General features: G+C 47.6%; 4 protein-coding genes across 8 annotated transcripts; 1 reads left to right on the top strand and 3 right to left on the bottom strand.

Annotated features, from left to right (window-relative positions):
• Positions 1–2,721: 2,721 nt before the first annotated feature.
• Positions 2,722–4,262, bottom strand: LOC309598901 (adenosine receptor A3-like; the record flags this gene model as incomplete). Its single annotated transcript, XM_082329928.1, has 2 exons — positions 2,722–3,340; positions 3,928–4,262. The coding sequence occupies 2 exons, from the start codon at positions 4,260–4,262 to the stop codon at positions 2,722–2,724; spliced, it is 954 nt and encodes a 317-aa protein (XP_082186054.1).
• A 2,434-nt stretch (positions 4,263–6,696) lies between these two features.
• On the top strand, positions 6,697–8,625 carry ADORA3 (adenosine A3 receptor; the record flags this gene model as incomplete). Its single annotated transcript, XM_082330072.1, has 2 exons — positions 6,697–7,046; positions 8,022–8,625. The coding sequence occupies 2 exons, from the start codon at positions 6,697–6,699 to the stop codon at positions 8,623–8,625; spliced, it is 954 nt and encodes a 317-aa protein (XP_082186198.1).
• A 4,499-nt stretch (positions 8,626–13,124) lies between these two features.
• LOC309599172 (uncharacterized protein) lies at positions 13,125–17,891 on the bottom strand. 5 transcript variants are annotated; one of them, XM_082330404.1, is made up of 7 exons: positions 17,317–17,341; positions 16,630–16,785; positions 15,835–15,897; positions 15,391–15,496; positions 14,993–15,081; positions 14,271–14,350; positions 13,125–13,667 (listed from the first exon to the last, which is right to left on the bottom strand). In XM_082330404.1, exons 3-7 carry the CDS (start codon positions 15,863–15,865, stop codon positions 13,608–13,610), a joined length of 366 nt encoding a protein of 121 aa, XP_082186530.1. In that variant the 5' UTR covers positions 15,866–15,897; positions 16,630–16,785; positions 17,317–17,341; the 3' UTR covers positions 13,125–13,607. The 5 variants fall into 5 exon arrangements, with proteins under 5 accessions (XP_082186530.1, XP_082186532.1, XP_082186529.1 ...); XM_082330406.1 differs by lacking the exons at positions 16,630–16,785; positions 17,317–17,341 and adding an exon at positions 17,869–17,891; XM_082330403.1 differs by having other exon boundaries at positions 16,267–17,670.
• ATP5PB (ATP synthase peripheral stalk-membrane subunit b) lies at positions 17,822–20,937 on the bottom strand. Its single transcript, XM_082330401.1, has 7 exons — positions 20,802–20,937; positions 20,652–20,694; positions 20,099–20,241; positions 19,425–19,588; positions 18,892–19,017; positions 18,490–18,669; positions 17,822–17,987 (listed from the first exon to the last, which is right to left on the bottom strand). Exons 1-7 carry the CDS (start codon positions 20,827–20,829, stop codon positions 17,916–17,918), a joined length of 756 nt encoding a protein of 251 aa, XP_082186527.1. The 5' UTR covers positions 20,830–20,937; the 3' UTR covers positions 17,822–17,915.
• Between the last annotated feature and the right edge of the window lie 38 nt (positions 20,938–20,975).

The raw sequence follows: 20,975 nt of genomic DNA, 5'->3' as shown, positions 1-20,975 counted from the left end.
TCCCTGCCAAAACGCTCCCTGATCCCATGCTCCGGCCCCACTTGGCTCTTCTGTGCAGGGAGCGTTTAATCACTTTGCAAGCCGTAAAAACCTCCAGCCCAGCGTTTCCTGACGCTGGGGCTGAAGGAGGGCGGTGGGAGAGGAGCCGAGCGCCCACGGAAGGAGGATGCAGCACCCGCGGCCCCCCGGGGCGCCCCGGGCTGGGGGTGAAGCCGCGCTCATGCAGGGCAGCGACCGCGGAAGGGCACAGGCTTGGCCTCCTTTGGTGACAGAGGAGTCGCAGCAGCCCGGCGACCTGCTTCTTTCATATTTAGGGCAGGAAACAGATGCTGCCTGGCGGAGGAAGCATCTGAAGAAAATAAGTGCACCTTGTGCCTTCCCCGGCAGGAACCCGGTGGGAACAGGGGGTGCTGGGCGGAAACGCCCCGATTCGGCCCCAGTCGGGGCAGGTGTCGTGGTTTAACCCCAGCCGGCAACTAAGCCCCACACAGCCGCTCGCTCGCTCGCTCCCCCTCCGTGGGATGGGGGAGAGAATCAGAAGGGCAAAAGTGAGAAAACTTGTGGGTTGAGGTAAAGACAGTTTAACAGGTAAAGCAAAAGCCACGCATGCAAGCAAAGCAAACCAAGGAATTCGTTCACTCCTTCCCATCGCCAGGCAGGTGTGCAGCCATCCCCAGGAAAGCAGGGCTCCATCACGCGTAATGGTGACTTGGGAGGACAAACGCCATCACTCCGAACGTCCCACCCCCCTTCCTTCTTCTTCCCCCAGTTTCTATACCGGGCATGATGCCATATGGTATGGAATAGCCCTTTGGCCAGTCTGGGTCAGCTGTCCCAGCTGTGCCCCCTCCCAGCCTCTTGTGCACCGGGCAGGGCATGGGAAGCTGAGAAGTCCTTGACTGGTGTAAGCACTACTTAGCAACAACTAAAACATCAGTGTGGTATCAACATTATTCTCATGCTAAATCCAAAACACGGCACTATACCAGCTCCTAGGAAGAAAATTAACTCTGTCCCAGCCAAAACCAGAGCAGCAGGTGCCGCTCAGCTGGGTTTGATGGCATCGCCCTCGGCTGCATCAGCGGGGATGGGGACCCAAAGGGCTTTTTTCCTTTAGGCCTTTTATTTCTCCTTAGAAGCATGGGGAGCTGGGTCAACGAAAGCACAGATTAGTCGTGTACCTGTGGGAAGGCGATGGTCCCCTCGTCTCCCAGTACCGGCTGCAGCAGCCCCTCGTGCGATCTGGCCCGCGGGTCACAGAATGAGCTGATGCAGGGTTTCTCACATCACCTACAGCCCGGGAAAGGTGGGCTCGGTGTACCGTGCAGCCTGGGTACAACGCAAGACCCCTTCCCTCTGCTCAGCTGCAGGTTTCCAGTCCCAGGCCACGCACCTACGCAGGCACAGGGACACGGGTTTACTGAAGACAGGCATTTTTCTGAACACGTGTCCAGTCCGCAGCTGCTAAAAAGGACAGACAAAAAGAAACCCAGCAGCCTGTGCCCTGGCAGGACCAGCAGCGTCGTAGGCATCTTTTAGACAGAGGCAGTGTCCCCATGGGAAAGCACCTGCCTTCTAAGAAAAAGCTATGGGATGATCTAAATGCTGTTAAATTTTATGAGCTGGTAGAAACAAAACCTTGTGCAAAGGCTGCTTGTTTTCCTTCCGTTCCAAAGCACTTTTCCACAAGTGGGTGCTGCTGCCCCACTGAGCCGGGTCAGGGTATTTGCAGACCATGAAGCACCCTCCTGCCAGCAGCTTGCCTCTCAGCCCCCCACCCAGGCCTGGGTCCTCTTGACTGCACGTTGCTGTCCTGCTCTTTGTGCAGCCAGAAATCTGGCAGCCAGGGTCTGGCTTCTTGTTATGTCCTATAGTACCTTAGCATTTCCAGAGAGGTTTGATCTGTGGCAACATGCCAGAGCATTTCGTTGTAGCTCCACCAATTTGAGAAACAGTTTCCTTAAATAGACCTGCAAAGACAAAGCAAATACTCTTAAAGGAAGAGCGGTTAGCCAGGGCAAAAGTAGTGCCAAAGGCTAATGTCAGCTCTCCTGTCAACCTGCGAGAGTCAACTGTGCTCGCGGGCTGCGTGCAAGAGCCTCGCGCTGCATTGCACGGGCAGTCTGAGCTTCTGCAGAGCTGCCTCCTGCCCCAGCTCACCCTGCAGCTGCAGAAATATTTGGGTCAGCCCAGGAGAGAGGGCTGGGGCTTGGGAAATGGGTACCCCAAGAGGGTGAGGAAGACCCCGCTTCTTGTCAGGGCACCAGCTGGGTCCCGGACCTGCTGGGAACGGCTGCCACCTCCCAGAGCTGCTGGCAAGTGCCCAGGCTCCACCAAACCCCACCGCCTGCCAGCAGAGCACAGCAATGCTTTTTATTAACAGAGCAAAACACCCGTAAGCATACGCAGTGCTAATCTCTTCCCTGCACCCAGCACTCCCCTGTCGAGCTACCACTCTGTTCCAAACATCTCACACCTTTTGCCTTGGAAATGCAAAGGAGTTTCTTTGGTTTGGGAGTTAGCTAGGAACCTGAACTCAGCATTGCACTGTCCAGAGCTTCATTAGCTGAACACAGACATGTACACGTAGCTGTTGCTCTAGAATGCATGATCTGAGAAATGTGCCTTGTGTCTGTGCCATTTTCACCCCTCTCTCGGGGTGCTCCCACGCTGTTTCCGTTGTTGTATCCAGCGCGGACAGACGGACAAGCGGGGCACAGCTCAGATGGTGCTCACTGCTGGCTGCTCCGCCGTGTGCCCTGCGCTAGAAATAACTGACTCCGACTTCTGGAGCAGGATGTAAGTCCTCAGAATGAAAGCGTATGTTTCTTTGAACTTCTGTATTTTGAAAGCATAGACGACGGGGTTCATGGCTGAGTTGGCATGAGACAGCAGGATGCCCAGGTACATCAGAGGCTGCGGGATGGCACAGGAGGGGCAGAAGTACAAAATGCAGTTCAGGATGCCCAGAGGCAGCCAAGACACTGCAAACAAGAAGAGGATGAGGGCCAGATATTTGGCCATTTCATATTCTTTCCCACAAACTGTTCCTCTTCTTGGAGGACTTGCTGAGCTTGGGCTTAGTTTTACCCACATGATGTAGAAAATCTCGGTGTAGAGGGCACACATGATGAGCAAGGGAAGGAGGATCCAGGTGAAGAAGCTGAAATACACCACATAATCCATTCTCATCACAGCCAAATAGTGACACTCGATGTAGCTGGAGCTGCCTGTGTGCTGGTTCCACCCCAGCATGGGGACCAGCCCCACCAGCATGGAGACGAGCCAGCAGAGTCCCAGAGTCACACAAATCCTTTTCTTCGTGGTGGCTGCCCTGTACCTGGGTGGGCAGGAAGCATCGACCATGTTAGATGCAATTTTTAGAAAAAAAGACTACAATATTCAGGAACTTGGGCTTTTAAGCACTCATTTCTGGTTAGCCTCATTCAAGTTAAGCATAGTTCTGTGCAGTTGGTCCTTAGCAGCTTCTGACATTTCAAATGTATTTTGAAACTACAGGGGAACCTCCAAACAGTCACCGAGCCCTTTTAAATGAGAACCCACAAATGCAGGGTCAAAACCTTTCCTCGGAAACACTGGTTCATTTTGACCTGCTATCAGTAGAGCAGTCTCCCAGGGGAAAAACCTAAAGACCACCACCTTATTCAGACTTTGAGCATACACACATTTATGGGCAACCCTTCCCTGACTCTCTTAAGATTTTCAGGCATTGCTGAATTTCCAGGAGTGCCCAGGCTGCTGGTGCTCCCTTGCCTACGCTTTGGGAACCTCTGCCGTTGTGTGAGTTTCTCTCAGAGAAGCGACGATGCCCGGGAAGCCCCGTGATGCTGCAAGCACAGAAGGAAAAGAGAAGGGAGGAGAGAATTGGGGAAAAGATGATGAGATGGGACCTTCGCCCAGACTCACCTGGTCGGCAGCTTCACTCGCAGGTACCTGTCGACTGCGATGGCCAGGAGAGACAGGATCGAGGCATGAGAAAAGATCATCATCAGGCAGCAGATGAACAGGCAGGAGTAGAAATGGATGACGACTCCCAGGCTCACCATGACAGCCAGCGGCACCACAAGGATCCCCATGGCAATGTCAGTGAGTGCCAGAGAAACGATGTAAAAGAAGACAGTCTTCTGAAGAGCTGGGTTCAGCTTCACTGTCCAGATCACCAAAGTATTGCCCACCACTGCCAATATCCCAATAATGGACTCCATTATGATATAGATCACATCCAGGCTGTCTACTGACATTTTGGACATCTGAGGCTGTTTACATCCAAAATTAAGGAATGCTGTGCTGAATTCTTTTTTTTTTCCCCTCCAACAGCCAGGTCAGAAGCCAGCTCCTCCCTGATCTGCCTTAAATTAAGTCCCTCATTCAGAATTTTGCACACTTTCTGATCTGCGTACACAACTCACTCTTTAAAGATGAGCAGAGCAAATTGCCCGTGAAGATCCGTTTATCAGACCTTCTATAACAAACCCTGTAACATCTTTCATTCTGTCTCCTTGAAGTTTCAGCACATTTACGTATGCTTTTGTAGAAGAGTCAACGCTATATAGTGGCAGCGTCACACTATGAATAAACCACAGGGGCTACCTATTGGATGCGGTAATTTTGCTAGTTTATTTTAGCTCCAAACACACGATCTCCTCCCCAGCTGGGCACTCTGTACTACCTAGCAGGGTGAATTAGCCAATGCACAGCTATGCGGCACTGTGGCTAGCTTGCTTCTTCTCTGAGCTTCTTTAAAGCCTGCTCAGTCTATGCTACATGCAGTGTAGGTGTAGCATCAGAGAAAACAGGGCCAAGGGACCTTCAGTGATCTAGTCCCTTCCCCTGCCACAAAGAAGGGGTGGGGAGAGCAAACGTGAAGACACTCAGCTGGATTTGGGTGGGCAAAAGGCAGATGGAGGGAGAAACATTTTCTTTTGACGCTGTTACACAAGCTGCTCCCCTAAGGTCCCACGCAGTACCAAGTTCTTGTTCTCAGGAGCTGCGTTTACAGCAGGCACAGGGCAGCAGAGGAGGCTGGGCCGCATTAAAGCCCCCCTAACTCGGCTTTGCAGTAGCTGTCTCTACGAGAGGCGCCTGGCTGCAGCCACAGGAGCAGAGGACAGAAAAGGAAACTGGCAGCTGAGGTCAAGCGAGGAGATGCACAGCGAGCGCAGGAAGTGGGGAGCGCTCTTACCCACAGGACACAGACGTTGCCACGTCTGCTCAAAGCTGCAAAGTACCAGCTGCCCGCTCCATCCAGGTACTTCATTCATTCAGCTTGCAAAAGCCTAGCATACATCCCAGCTGTGACCTTGCACATGCCTCTCCTGGGATTTATCTCCTGCACCCACAGATATCCTGTGTCAGATTTGATTAGAAAACCAGCACGGCCAAATTCAGTTGCAGACTGGGACTGTCTATAGACAGCTCACCATTTTCCCAGCAGTAATTCTAGCAAAATGCCTTCCAGTCAGGGGGCAAGAAGAACTTACATTGATTTCAAGGAAGGGGACAGCAGAGAATAAAGAAGTCTCATTTATTTCTGGCTCTGTCTCCTCTCAGGGCTGATTTCACTTCCCCATCCTCAGTTTTGCCAGAAAGTTGGGTGGAAGAGATGGAGGACTCAACGTTCGGGAAACCGAATATTACCCATGTTTGCTTAAGCTTCGTTACACTAATATGGTACCATCCACCTAACGCTATTTGCTCGTTCCTGGAGAGCATGCATTTCTACTTGTCCAAGAGCCAGGTTACCCTGCGACTCACAGGCTGACACAAGCTCACGGGTTTGCATCTCTTCCCGGTTTCATCTGAAACGGGAGCAGCTCCTTCACTGCAGACCCACGTCCAGGAGCAAGGCACCGCGCGCTGCCGGGCTCACCCACAGCAACCAGATCGCAGCTTTCACACCCTCTCCCTGCTACTTCACTTCCCACACCTTTCCTCAGTTTCTCCGTCTTCCATAAACAAAGCAGAGGAAAGTATGCCACTCTCTGAACATGACTTGGTTGGTCGTTGTACTGATTTCTAGCAGAAATGAAGGCTCTCACTGAAATCATCACCTGCATTACGAGTGTTCTGGTCAGACTGAGAAAGGTCCAAGTAAAGAGTAGGTTTTGGCCACCTCAGGGCTTTAACTGAAATGGTATACCCTGAATTAAATAAAGTATTGGAATTTTATGAAACACCCTTCTAACACCCACTGAACTGCCTCATTTCCTATAGTGCTGCAGAGTGATTATCTAGATTGATAAGTGTCAGCTTTGCACAGTCAACTGCGATTGCAGTTCTCCCACTTCTAAAACTGTGGCTTGGAAGAGGAAGCAGCTGAAGTACTTGCTTATAGGTTGCTGGTAAACAGGCTTGTGGAAGCTTTTCCTACAAAATAGCTTTCCAAAGTGCTTTACTGATACCACGCTGCTGAAGGGATACTGTGAGCTTCAGGAGATGTGTCCAGAGCGGGGAATGTTTCCTGGATGCTAAGGTATTTGCAGCTCTGTGGAAAGGCAACAGCTTATTTGCTGCCCGAGTGCTGAGGATGTGAAATACTGGGAGAGGCTTGCACGCCAGAGAGTCACTGGAACAACTGAGGACCAGACACTGAGGACGAACCCCACACACGGTCATCGAAGCCCATGCTCCCTTCTGCAGCTCAAGCCAGGGTGGGAGCATCTCCAGCAACTCACCATGCCAAATGACAGCCAGGTGCTGAGCAGCCTGGACGGGATTTACATCGGTACCGAGTGCTTGGTTGCTTTGTTTGCCACTTTGGGTAACATCCTGGTCATCTGGGTGGTGAAGCTGAACTTGACACTTCAGAACACGACTCTGTACTTCATCGTTTCCCTGGCGCTGGCTGATATCGCAGTGGGGATCCTCGTCATGCCCCTGGCCATCGTGGTGAGTCTGGGCATCAGCGTCCGCTTCTACACCTGCCTGTTTATGTGCTGCCTGATGGTGGTTTTCACTAACGCGTCCATCCTCTCCCTCTTGGCCATCGCGATCGACAGATACCTGCGAGTGAAGCTGCCAACCAGGTGAGCGCTGGACCACCACGGGCCCCTCCGCTTGCCCTGCTCAGCTTTGCCATGCCCAGCCCTGCCCCACGGGCACCACCTCCTCTCTCGTCCTTAACTTGGCCCTCTTCTAACAAATATTTACTCTAAATGCATGCTTGCACGTGGAGAAAATATCTGAGCCTGAAAGCCCATCCAAGACAAGCTATCTAGAGCAGGAACCACCCTCTGCATTTAATGATGCAGCACAGACAGACCCCCGGGGTGTTCGGTGTTGCTGCTGACCAGAATTTAGCCACAGGATGAGGCTGTGGTCGAACAGTTGAATTCTTCAGATGTTTTGTTAATTTTGCAGGATCCTGAGAGTACTACAGATTTCTTGGTGTTTCTGAGGCTAACCTTTTAAATAAAATTCCTTTTAGCATTTGCTGAAAATACAAAAGACGTAACAGACTTATTAAGGGCTAACTTAAGAAGTCATTCACTTTTTATATTTGAACGGAAAAGTACGTAAGCTAGAAATGCAAAGCATAATCCCAAGCATGAAAGAAGTCATATTTTTAATGGGGAAAGGACCTATAAAATTGAAGAGTGAAAGAACAGTTTGGTCCTATGAATGGCATAAACCAAACGTGAAGAATAAGGTACAGCCAAGGAAGCTGAGAAATAAGATAGGACTGCTAATAGTAGAAAAGCAATACCTAGGCAAGAGGAGCACTAAGACCATAATGAAACAAGAAACAAAATAGCTGAAAACATCCAATTATAGAGAGGGGAAGTTAAGCATAGTTCTTCTTATGGGTGCTGCAAAGTAACTGTTAGAAATGAAGAGTCAGGGCTTGTCTCAAAGTAAGACTTGGCTTCCCCTCAAAAAAATATTAATGCTCCATTTTGTGACAATGAACCCGTAATATTTGAACACGCGAGTTCTTGAAACCATCCTTAACAATTTTAAACATTTCTGTTTAACACAACCTGGGTTTTCTTCCCCAACAGATACAAATTAATCATTACAGAGAGAAGAGTTTGGTGGGCACTGGGTTTCTGCTGGTCTGTGTCCCTGCTGGTAGGATTAGTCCCCATGTTTGGATGGAACAACAGAGAACCAAGAAACTCCGACTTTCTCAGGTGCCAATTTGCCTCTGTGATGAGGATGGATTACATGGTATATTTTGGCTTCTTCACATGGACCCTGGTCCCTCTGCTCATCATGTGTGCTCTGTACCTTGAAATCTTTTACATCATCCGGACAAAGCTAAGACAAGGTACAACCAACGCGAGAGGGGCAGGAGGTTTTTATGGACAGGAGTTCAAGACAGCCAAATCTCTAGCACTTGTTCTCTTCCTGTTTGCAGTATCCTGGTTGCCTCTGTGCATTATAAACTGCGTTTCCTATTTTTACCCTAAGTGTCAGATCCCCCCGCATTTGATGTACTTGGGAATCCTGTTATCCCATGCCAATTCTGCCATGAACCCCATTGTCTATGCTTGCAAGATAAAGAAGTTCAAAAACACATACCTTTTAATTTTAAGGACCTATATCCTGTGCAAAAAAACAGACCCGGTTCTTACAGAGCAAACAACAGACCCACAGTCATAAATAAAGAACGCATGTTGACCTGGCAGTATATACCAGACCGCTGACAGACCTCTTTGTTAAGAAACTCATGGGAAAACGTCTGTTCTGTTTCATCTACTCCCCCTCTTGCACAAACTGTTTTGTGATAAGGGCAAGCTCCTCTTCCTCCATCTGATGCACATTTGACATTAAGCCCGAAAGGATCATTTACGATCTTTTGCGTTATTGTGCCCCAGAGAATTCTGCTTGGTGGTTGCTGTATCAAGCCCAGATCTCCCAGGCAAGCATCTTCATTGAACAGGATGTTCCACTTTCTATTTATTGGCTGGGGCGTTATTTGATAGACCAGCAACCCAAAGCACCGTTAACAAGGCAGACTTTTTGCTCCTAGTTCCCCAGCTCGGATCCACGGCCAGCTGGTAAAAACCAGTGCTTGTTCATTTCTAGTTTTAACTCAAGCCTGACAAGTCTTTTTGTTATAATTTTGATTTCTCTTTTTGCCCAGTTATAGGCCCTTTGCTTATACACAGCCAGACTTGCCCTGACTTTTTTTCTTTTTGCCCAGTAGCACCTATGCAATAAAACTATAGCATCTCCTGCGACAGCTCCAGCTGCAGATGACCTGCATCGTGAAATCACCCCCACCCGCTGCTGACCAGCGCAGCTGAAAGGCCAGAAGCTGCACTGACTTTGGTGACCCTCCTCTTCTTCGGGGAGATCCTGTCAGGGGGAGACTTCCATTGCTTTTAAATCAAGACAATGCTCACCCCAGGGGCCTGCAAAATCGACCTCAGACATAGCGCACCAGGCAAGAGCCCAACTGCCGAACACACCGAAGCTATTAATTAGTGAGCTATGCTGGGGACAGGGGAGCATGCCAGGAAGGGATGACTGTCAAAAAATAATGATATCTTTAAGTCCTTCCCTCCTCTCCCAGCTACCTGACCCAGGATAGAACCGACTATCTCTAAACCATCAAGGACGCATTTTCCTAATTTGTTCCTAACCCACATCCATTTTTGGGATTCTTCCTGCACAGCGTATTCCCATGCTTAATTCTCCCTACAATCACAAACTGTTTTCCTAACACCTGATTTAAATGTAATTTGCTGCAAGTCTCCTCTGGAAACCTGAAGAACAGTTGCTTTTTGCAGCAACCTGTTACAGATCTGAAGACTACTCTAAAGGTGTATGTAAATGTGTCTACATATGTCTTTGTAATAAATTGTTTCAAAATACAAAAGAGATACTTAAGAGAAATTTTGTCCAGTGCTTCTTTTTTTTTTTTTTTTTTTTAACATAAGGATTGGTTGGGTCCACTGAAAAATAGGATAAACGTGTTCTTTGTTGTTGGTAATACAGCAGCTCTCAATCCAGCCATGTCCTCGCTGACTATTCTTACACCCTTTGTCTTCGCTGTCAATTTAGGCTAAATTTGAGTCTGGTCAACTTGTGCTGCAGTCAGTGTTGTCACATTTTCATGAATAGTAATAAATATTAGATGGATTTTATATTAATTCAGCCTGCTCGTCTCCCACGACAATCACAAAAGCAGCCTGCATGAAATCTCCACGCTGTTTTAGTCGGTGTCCTGACTAGGATGGCACAGAAACTGCAGTAAATATTACACCACAGCGCTCTCAGCCTGTATTTAGGGAACATGGGTCAAGCTGAAAATAGGTCGTTAAAGGCCAGGCTCTTTTTTTTTTTTCCATCTTTAAGTAATAAAAGTGGTCTAGAGGAAGCAGAAAAGGGAGCGCATCATTCTGTTATTTATCTCAGAAAGTGTTGGCGTTTGCTCCTTTAGCTGAGATCAGACATCTTGATTTATTATCTGATGCAACCCTTGTCACAGGCCAAAGCTCTGCCCTGTTACACAGTGCAACTCTATTAATAAACAGGCCAGCAAGGAAGTCACTGCATAAGTACATCAGAATTTTGCTACATGATCTCTCATTATCAGTTGATAGAACTGATTGCTTTCAGCAGAAAAACAGGTCCCACCTAAAGAGCAGAAAATTATTCATTAGAATGACGCACAGCAAACTTTGCCTGTGTATTTTCGAGAAATTGAGAAAAGAGGGAGCAACACCGCACCAAATTCCTAGCAGGCTGCCTGACAAACACCAAGAGAACAAGGCATAAGGATACGGAGAAAGAACAGAAACAGAGGGCTGAGAGCAGGGGAAGCTTGCTTTTATTTTTTCTTTTTTTCTTCTGAAAGCAAGCTGCAAAGGAGAGCAGTCTCAGCAAGCTGACTGACCCTGCTCAGCCCCCCGAGAGGGAACCCCAGGCAACAGCTCACCTTTTAGCGATGGAGCGGGATGCTCACCACCGCTGGACCCAGCTGCTCTCCGTAAGGCAACCAGAGGAGCAGCTGCCCTGCGGTGGGAGAGGTTCATCAGCTGCCTCCTGCCAGTGGTGGTGCTGGCTGGAAAATGTTCATGCAGGTGTAGTAGGTCCCCAGTTCTCACTTCCAGCAGTTACTCTGGAAATAGTTGCGGCTTCAGCCCCAGGCAGAGATCAAACAGGCTGAATAATGCTTAAACTAGACGTGAAGATGGGTGAAGGCACACGCCAGCAGTCCACGCATATACCAATATCACTCAGCTATCACTGCGAGAGCTGGCCGAGGGAAATGCAGCCCGACAGTCACGTCAACATCATCGCTGTAGCTCTAATAATCCATCCTTTTAACATTGCAACCAGATGATCAGTTCCAAATATCATAGGCCACCAACTGTCCACGCACCCTTCAAAGCACCGTTTAAACTGTGAGCCGTTTCCACCCACCCTCCCAGGGCCGGACAATTTGTACTGGACTTTCCCGTACCCAGGCAAATTCCTTGCAAATTCCTGCTGTGACAGCTTTTCTTTAGGGAGACCACAAGTACAAACACCTCTAGCAGAAACCTACTGAAATAGTGAAAATGGGAGAGCCAGAATAGCAAAACAGAGGGGGGACAACCCCTCCTCTATTCTGATAAGCAGATGCCATTGTCCCAAATTCCTCTATCTGTCTATGACACAAAGAGTTGGCTGATGGCTACCATTAAAAGCTTTGCATGACTATGCAGAGCTCTTGGGATGGGAAAGGGAGAGACAGAGGGATGCTCTGGGATGAGTCTGGGACTCTGCAACAAATGGAGGTTCTGTCACCTCCATCTCCAAGGGCTGTACCAGACGCAGCTCTCCAGGTAGGCACACGAAATTGCTGCACTGTGGTCGGCAACGTTTCACAAAGTACATGAAATGGTTGTGCTCAGTCTCAGTGCAATTCACGGTGAGGAAACATCTACATGGAAACCCAGCATCCCAGCCGGCGTCAGGGTGGGGAAGCCTATGGTGAGCCACCTTTTCTTGCACTTCTAACACAGGATCTAACAGTACCTGACCCAGGAAGATAGTGTTCTTGTTGGTATGGTGAAGTAGCATTTGTGCAAGCCAGATAAATTTTCAGACATTCTTATTTCTCAGTTGCTGTCCGGCAGCAGACTAGCATCGTTATTAATTTTAAACAAAAAAATAATTGTGAACCAACTACGATCATTCCTCATGAACCTCTCAGCAGCTGCACATTTTGAGTAATATGGTATTTTCTCTATTAAATAGTGCTTGAAGAAACTGCCATGACTGAGGTGAGAGCAGATACAGCAAGACGAAGACCACAAGTTCTACACCTGACCCTGTGAAACGGTCAGCAGCCTTACCCACGACGCCTCTCAAGCCCGATTTCAGAACGCAACGGTGTTTGTGCACCTGCTTTTCAGTGGTCCCCCGGACTTCCACCAGCTTCGGCGGTCAGGAAGGCAGGACAAGCCAACAGGGCTGGCAGAGGTGGAGCCGCTGCTCTGCTAACTGCTCGTTGGAAAGACACCAAAGGCACCACATCCAAGCTGAGCTCAGTCCAAGCTGAGCTCGATCCAGCTCCCATCTGTGGCTTGGTGCTGCCATCAGGCGGCACATCCAGCCGCCCTCCTTTGAAGCCTCACAGATAGCAGCTTTGCTGTCTTCACCTGCAGCGCACAGGAGGCTGGAGGACCCCAGGCACTTGTCCTGCCTAAGAGATTCCTCTGGAGAGGTGTTTACAATAGCATGCACGCAATCATCTGCATTTTTAGAAAAGAGAAACACCTGCCAGAATCTGGCCCTCTCTGGTGACCAGAAACAAGGAGGCTCCTGAAGCCGCGAGGGCTGAGGCGGCTGGAAACTTAGCTGCAATTCAGCCGTGCAGGAGAAGCGTTGTAGGACAGACGGAGATGGCGGTACTTCCTCGGACACCGGGGCACAGGAACACGCAGATAAGCTTCTCGGTAGCTGCTAGGGCTGAGTCACTAGTGGTAACTTATTCCCCAGTTTATGAAAAGGGGATGATTTTTAACTGTTTACAATGTATTTAGAACACTACGGGTAATAACACGTGAAGGAACACCTCCAGACATTTTCACCGTTACCCTGTGATTGTGCATTTCTTTTATGTGACCCAATCAGGTATATTTATATATTTATTGACCCAATCAGGTATATTTATAAACCCAATTTACATACAAACATTTCATCATCATAACTTCAATAAGCACAAAATAACTAATCAGAGCACTTGGCAATCAAAAAGCCCAAGAAAAACGCTGTAGTCGGTGACCGAAAAGGGAAACATAAGGGCACAGACATGAACAGAGACAGAGTAACATTTCCATTTTTCAATTCTCTTTGGTACTTCAAAGCAAGAGCAAACACACAAATGGAAACTTTACAAGTGTGTTGTAGGGACTCACTGAGATTTCTCCAGATGAGGAAATACGTATGCAAGGCAATTTGTCCACAGCTGTTGGCAAATAGTTTAGAACAGGAGACGTCTGTTTCCCGTATAACTATAAAATGAGCTGACATTACATATGGCAGCGCTGCCATTTCTCAGAGCACTGTAGGCCTTGATGTAACGTTCTGGTAGCATTTGACGTGCAGAAAGTGAAAACATCTTCATTTCACTAGAAACTTCTTCATCACACAGCTGTCAATGTCTGACTCCGCTGGAAGGCCAGAGTGGTGTAGGCAACCTCATTCTGGGGACGTGAAAGAAGCCGCAAACATTAGAGAGTGAGCAAGCATCACATTTCAGCATGAATTTCCTGCTTTTAATTTGCCCTCAACGCTACACACCATAAGCAGTCACAGTCTGTCCCTGCACGGGGGAAATGGGTAAACGCTATGCTGGATCAGAGCACTTGTTAGCCTAGCTCAGGATCCTGGGTCACCTCTGCATTAGGGGCTTCCAAAGAATCAATATCATGAAGGAAAACTGCAGAAATGCTTGCCCTTTAAAAAGATTTTCCCCTAATCTGCCTAATTAGTGGTTTAGTTTAGCCCCCGAACCCTTGAAATACGTGGGGAGTACAGCATTTGAGCCCTGCAATAACGGAGAAGGAACAGCTTGCCTCCTACTGTCCAGGTACCTCCTCAGGTAACTCCCTGCAACTACAAACACAGGCTGAAGCCTTGGATGCACAAAAGAAAGCGCTTTTCCTTAGTCAGAAGAACCGGCGACTAACACTCGAGTCTTGCAAGAGGAAACCTCTTTTCTCCCCCCCCAAATTCATATTTACCATTCATATGAAGAATCTGAAGTCTCTGCATAAAATATTAGAAAGAATATTTGTGATCTGTACCTGGATGTCCTTAGCAGATTCCTCAGTCTCTGTCTGGGAGGGAACTTGCTCCTGTAAGTGTTGGTGGGATCTCTTACACTCTAGGAAGGAGAGGGACACCAGTCTCAGCTGTCTGCTCCGTGTTTGGAGGCAGCAGCGCAAGAGAGGTGCAAGAGTGGTTCATTAGCTGGCTTCTAACGAACCAGCACCAGAGCGCATGGCTTCAGCGCGGCTTGTAAAATCTGCCACGGACCTTCTCTGCGGAGTGAGCAGCTTGGCAGCCCAATGCCTGCCCACCGGCGGGAAGTGGCTAGGATGAAAGCGACTGATGAATTTGGCGAGAGCTCTGTGTGGTCAGTGTTAGGATGGAAAAAAAAAAACACAAAGAAGAAAACCCAAAAAACAACCAAACCAAACCCAACCAACAAAACCCACCACAACTCATCAGTGCTAAAGTGAATTCTTCCATGAAAACAGCCCCTGGGATGATTCATGAGGAGTTACTGCCAGGAATGACCTGTTCATCAATACATTAATTATTCAAGGCAGACATAATTTGAGCCTCTTTCAAAGGGCCTTCTGTGGAAGTTACTTTGAAACCCTAGTGCTGCATTACGCAGCCTGAAGAGCGCAGAAACGTAGCACCATCCACGTTACGGTGTGCAGCACACGATGCTAAGCGCTTCTCTGCCACCAGGTCTGGATCACCACGCTGCCCTTGCTCCCTCTACTGTGCCACTTACTTTTTCTGAAGAGGTAGATGATTGCAAAAACCAGAACAGTTGACAGGATGCCGGAGATAAAGGCTAGCGATATGTAGAGTATATCATAGCTGTCGGTACACAGAAAATAGTGTGAGAATCCCCACTTTTAACAGAGGCGTTAAAGAATCAGCAGGGCTCAAATTCACCAAGCTTTATGAAATGTAATACATCATTTATCACAAGCCCCATGAGATTAAAAGGTGCGTACCTGCGTTAAGCATCACTATGAATTAAATATCTAGTGCACAGACTAGGAAATTCTAAGCAACCTTTTAAAACTCCAAGACATAAAATGTGTTCCATGTAACTCCTCCCTTACAGGAGCAGTCTCGGGATACTCTGTGTTTGGCATCAGGAAATAAAGGTGGAGCATTTACTTATCAGTCCAGCACTTGACTTCTGAGGCTTTTAAGTCAGTCGTAGTGGTATATACGGTGGTATGTACAGTGACAGTAGTGGAAATGGGTTCTGGTGTAACTGGAACTGAGTAGGGGAAAAAAAAAAAAAACGACAACTAGTTTTAAGATGTGTTAGTTTCTCCAGTAATATCACAAGCAACAAGAACTACACAGAGGCTTGGGCCTATTCAAGTAACCGTTATTGTCAGTATAACGTTTCTGTCTCAGAGGGCTGAAACACCAGACCGAAAAATTTATTCATATGATTACTGTCCCCCAGCAGCCGCGGGCAGCCGTGCAGTCCTTCCCCAAATGCACACATCTCCTCCTAAGCTACCCCCGCATCAGCCCGTTCCGGGTCAGGACAAGATCAACTTAGTCAAGAATACTGCATCTAAGAAAATTCCTTAAAGAAGAAAATACCTGCATTTGCTTTCGAGGATCCACCTCCCATTCTCTCCAAACACTAATGAACAGTACGAGAAGCTAAAAGGAGGGGAGAGGGGAAAAAAAAAAACAAACAGTTATATTTATATACATATACATACACACGCACGAGAGCAAACCAAACCTGCCACCCTCTCCAACTCAGACTTGATTTAGTTTTTATCAATTTTTCAGACATTTATCAATTTTTCAGGCACAAAGCCACAGCAGCAAACCCAGTGATCTCTCAGCACGCATCCTACTTCCCAACGCCTTGTTCCTACGCTTGCGCGTTCGCTGCGGTGATGAACACGCTGCTTTCTTTCAACAGGATGAAGTCTATTTAATAACTAAAAAAGCACCCGCAGCAGAACCGAGTGAACTTTATGAAACATTTTCATAACCAGAAGCAGCTTTGAAAAAACGCACCTTTTTCTTTCTCAAGTTACATTGACTTTTCCCACCAACGCAGGAATGATAACTTTCTTCTCAAATTTGGGGGTGAAATCTTAAAGACAGGGAAATACCAGCCAACGACAAAGCTCTTACCCTGGTATTTCTCACTACAGGGCTTGCAAACGGCACGGCGTGATTAACAGGGAAGTATTGCCAACAACATGAAAGTAAACATCCCGTTTTCTGTTGCTGTCACCTTTCGCTACTGCGTGCCCGCTGTTGCCCACACTCCAGAAGAGTCCAACGGTTAAGACCTCCCCGTTGCCTACCCCAAGTCTAAAAGCGCGTTGTGGTTGCAGCAGTAGAAGGACAAGGAGTGGCACGGCTCCGTCTTACCTCCCACCATAGAGCTGCTGCCCGCCCGCTGCCAGAAGCTCCCGAAGCCTTGGCACAGCAGCTTAACCGCCCGCTTTGTGAGAGGAATCTCTGTCACACTAGTTCGTGTGTCATTCAGACGTGGGGTTGCACAAATGCGGAAGTTGAGCAACTTCACTTTTTTTTTATTAAAAAAAAAAAACAGGAAACTATGAAAAACACCTCCATGCTCAGGAACTGTTCATCTCCAAATGCCAGCTTCAGCTTAAGTTGGCTTCCTTTTAAGTAAGGTTCTTACCTTTAAAGAGCACCTTTTTTGCTGAACCGTTGTACTGAAAAGCACCAAAACCTGGGCTATTTTACTAACTCCACTAAAAATAAGCATTTCCCTCCTGCAGTACCCATCCATACAACAGACGCACGTAAGCGCGCCCTAGTCTGCTTACTCATTTACTAAATCAATCTCTTCCCAACACAGAAAGGATGCCATTACACATAGGGAAGTGTTTCGCGCAGCTGGGACATTAGAGATATAACAAAATCCTTTAGGGAAAGAGTTTCCTATAAAAACAAGATGAAGAGGCTTATACTGTGTGTTACCATAATACATATAAAACTCTTCTCCTTGTTACACAAAAAAGAAAAAAGCAAGCAACTTTTTTGCCTATGAAAATCCAGAAAAACCCCACCCTCTAGAATAAAACTCACCCATTTCACTGTTTTAAACTTAATACCGGCAAGTTCAGTTGAAGCCAAGGTATTCTGGTAGCTTTAGATACATTTCCTGCCAGCTACATCCCCTTTTCCACAGGGCAGGACGATGCTTTTCGTCACTATTTGAAGCTTTGTTACCAAAGTGTTTCTTTCAGTTCATTTTTAAGACGAGGACATTCATTCAGAGTACCCCCAAGGACTGGACTCGGTGAATGGGAGCTCTGGCCATCGTTGTGATTTTAGACCACGTTTACAATCACAGTAGATATCCCCAGGTCATTATCACACACAATTCTACAACAAAAACTGATCGCTGTATTAGCACCACAATTTTTCACTGTGCGGTTCTGTATCTTATCTCTGGAAGTCTTCATGACCAAACAAGGAACCAACAAGAATCGATAATCCCCCACTACAAACTAACTGTAGTGGTTTACGTGACCGATCTAGCTATTTCAAACACAAAAAGTAAATGACTGTTGCAACTGCTAGTGAAAGACAGCAGAGTGGTTGGTTTGTTTGTTTAATGATACTTTAGAATCATACAGTTTACAAGAGTAAGTAATGAGACACGTCAGTGGAATCAGGCGTGGTTACACCGCCGCCTGTGCGCTCTTCGATAATGCCTTCAGGTCCAAAATGCACTTTGCAATACTCTCCTTCTGCTGCAAAAGAAAGGAAAACAGCTTTCAGAAGAAAGACTTACGAAAGACATTTAAACAAGCAAAATATGCCTTCTAATGCATTTTAGATACTCCTTTTTAGACCCATAAAATGAGTTACAGATAAAAGGGACAGCTCATGAAGTCAGAGATTCAAATCCAACGACCTGCATTAAAGCATCTGCATGCAGTGCTAGGAACAGGTTTTCTTTGCTTGTTCTCAGCTTCGTTCCTTAAAAGAAAGGACACCTAGAGCCCATCTGCAGATCTTAAGCTGCCATGGTCTTACACAGAGAATTTTACAAGTGAGTTCCCTGACCTGTTAGCTATGCATCTTATCACAAGCTCAGCTCTATGCTGCAACAACAAACACCACACGGGATTCTACCTGCGGTCACCAGCAACGCAAGCACCTGGTACCGAGTCACTGGGCTTAAGCCAGAAACACTGGACAGCAAGTATTGGTACAGACTAAAACGTAAAGCAGATTAAAAAAAGCAAGTACCTGCTGAGGCGTGATGCTCTGAACAACATTTTTCTCCACCCACTGAATCATGTGATCTTGTTCTTTCTGACGCTTTAAATTCTGCATGGCCACCTGATAGTCCAGCCTCTTCTTTACTTCGTTGTACACGGTCAGTAATCGTTCCCGATAATTAGTTTCCAGCAGCATTGCAATATTGTTCTAGAAACAGAAGACGAAATCAAAGGGTTAACATTTGGCAAGAATACAAACCAGCAGCAGAACACATTCTACAGCAAAAGTCACCGGATCAGGCGGTGACACTAGCCCCCTCTGCAACACACAGAGGGTAAATGGTTTGTTACTTGTTCGCAATTTAAGAGGCACCCCGATTATGTAGCAGAGACTGCAGCGCAAGTGAGCAGTAGAGCTGGAACTGCATACCCGCTTAGCGTCAAAGAGGTAGCTGCGGCCTTCAACCCGCCACTGCTCCTTCTTCTCCTGTTCAATGGCAGTCTCAAGATCTTTAATAGCCTCATTTTTCACAGCTAAAGCTTTAGCAACTTTCTCCTGAAATAAAAAAACAAAAAGTATGCTTCAGAATGAAAGTAGGATGCAAGGAACACAAGCGATCTGTAATTAACTCCTGAAATGCTGCATCAAGATTTGAGAAATGTCTGCACAAACCAGATTGTGCCAGGGCTGAAGTCAAAGGATGGCAAGGCAGAAGAATTAGGGTTCACCATCAACTGTACTTTAAAAAAATCATTTGTGCTGGTATGAGGTGTTTTATTTTTGAAGACTTACGTAGCAATACCGACATAAGATCTAAACCATACCTTATTGAAGCAAATTCTGAAGACATTAAACTCAGATTTTTATGACAGCCTGGACACAGTATTCTTTTAAATATTTAAGCAGATAACTTAGAACAGTTATTAACTACTACAAAGTTAGATTATGGTTTCTTTTGTTACCTCGTTAAGTTTGTCAGCAAAAGCTGCTACAGCAGACCCGTATTTTTTTACGCCGTAAATGATGACTGTTAATATGCAGGCAGCTGCAACTGTCTCGTGGTTAATTACATAGATTTCCTTAGAGAGAAAGTAAAGCAGGAGTCCAGTTCCCAACATGTAAGGCCCTAAAGGAAAAATAAAGCAGCATTATTTGTACAAAGCATAAAGAGGCTCACTAAAGTCAGACACCTAAGAGGTACTTGGTTTAAGGCTTAAGGAAGCATTCTCTTTTACCACAACAAAAAATAAAAACCCGATACCACCAAGGGGAAGGGTGCCATGAGGGTGCTCAGAAGAAGCGGAAGCAACTTGCACCTGGCATGGGACCTGTTGCTTCTGCTCATTCAGAAACAGGCAAAAAATTTCCATTTAATGGTTTTGAGGGTCAGCAAGCAAATAAATCTCCCTGCAAGATCAAGCTCATGACATTTTTTTAGCCTCTATTTAAAGCACAGGTACCTAGCTTTAGAGCCAGGAAGTGCTGCACTGGCTCATTCTTCACAACCTCCTTCTGCATATGCAAAAGGTAATTTTCCCTAATAATTTACCATTTCAGCAGCCAAAAGCGGTGGACAGAACTAAATAAGCATAATTAAACACACATTTTTTTTAAAAAAATGAAAGTATATATTAACCTGTAACTCCTGTTTTAGGATAGAGAAACTGGAAAAACTCCTCAGGGATCAAACCATAACGTACTTCTCCTCCTTTCTCAGGCAGGGGTGGCAAAGGGGCCGAGCACTGCTGAGTTGTGTGCAGTGGTCTTGTGTGCAACACGCTACAAATAATGAGAAAGTTCCCATTAAGCTTCTTAAAAAAAATCCCACCCTTAGATGAGACTCGAACACATTTCCAATTAAACAGGTAGGCATTCATTAGACACGCCTCCCCGAGGAAGTGGGTGGGACCAGATAACCTCCACGGGTTCCTTCCGACCGTAACTATTTTATAGGCCCACAACAGTAGTTAGAAGGGTAAAAACAAAACCCTGGAATAACGTTATTTAAACACAACGACTGGCGGGCTCCTGAGGCGCTGCCAGGCCTCCGCAGGCAGCCCGTCACTGGGGGGGGCGGCAGCCGGCCGGGCCGCCCGGCAGAGCGGAGGCACCGCTAGGCCTCAGCCGGAGGTGAAAGCCCTCCGCGCTGCCCACCGAGGCGGCGGGGCCGCCGCCCCCGCGGTACTCACCCCACGCTGACGGGAGGCGGCAGGCTCCTCAGCGCGGCCGGGGCTGAGGGAAGAAGAGGGGCAGAGAGGGAGTCAGGGCAGAGCTCAGCCAGGACAGACCCCCGCCGCCGCCCCCCACCCCAGGGAGACGGCGCTTCCCCCCCGTCTCACCGGCGCGGAGGAGGAGGCGGGAGAGCATGGCGGGGCGGGCAGGGCAAGGCAGGGCAGGGCAGGCGGCGGCGCGACCCCCTTCGTCCCGGTGACCGCCGGCCGCCTCCGCACCGAGATGGCGGCGGAAAAGATCTCGCGAGACGCAGCGCGGCGTGGGCGGGGCGGGGCGGGAAC

This window comes from Platalea leucorodia, assembly GCF_965183815.1.
Source record: "Platalea leucorodia genome assembly, chromosome: 19".
NCBI classification, from domain to species: Eukaryota; Metazoa; Chordata; class Aves; order Pelecaniformes; family Threskiornithidae; genus Platalea; species Platalea leucorodia.
This window is presented reverse-complemented; position numbering and strand designations above follow the sequence as displayed.

What these genes read in the sequence shown, in the direction of transcription:
- LOC309599172 (XM_082330406.1), bottom strand. Translation starts at nt 15,865, where the DNA reads ATGGGAGGTGGATCCTCGAAAGCAAATGCAG. An exon ending in GTCAAGTGCTGGACTGATAA is followed by an intron (nt 15,082 to 15,390) that starts GTAAATGCTCCA and finishes GTGTACCGACAG; the next exon opens with CTATGATATACTCTACATAT. An exon ending in CATCTACCTCTTCAGAAAAA is followed by an intron (nt 14,351 to 14,992) that starts GTAAGTGGCACA and finishes TCTCCTTCCTAG; the next exon opens with AGTGTAAGAGATCCCACCAA.
- ATP5PB (XM_082330401.1), bottom strand. Translation starts at nt 20,829, where the DNA reads ATGCTCTCCCGCCTCCTCCTCCGCGCCG. An exon ending in CCGCCTCCCGTCAGCGTGGG is followed by an intron (nt 20,242 to 20,651) that starts GTGAGTACCGCG and finishes CATTATTTGTAG; the next exon opens with CGTGTTGCACACAAGACCAC. An exon ending in ACCTCTTTGACGCTAAGCGG is followed by an intron (nt 18,670 to 18,891) that starts GTATGCAGTTCC and finishes TTCTGTTTCTAG; the next exon opens with AACAATATTGCAATGCTGCT.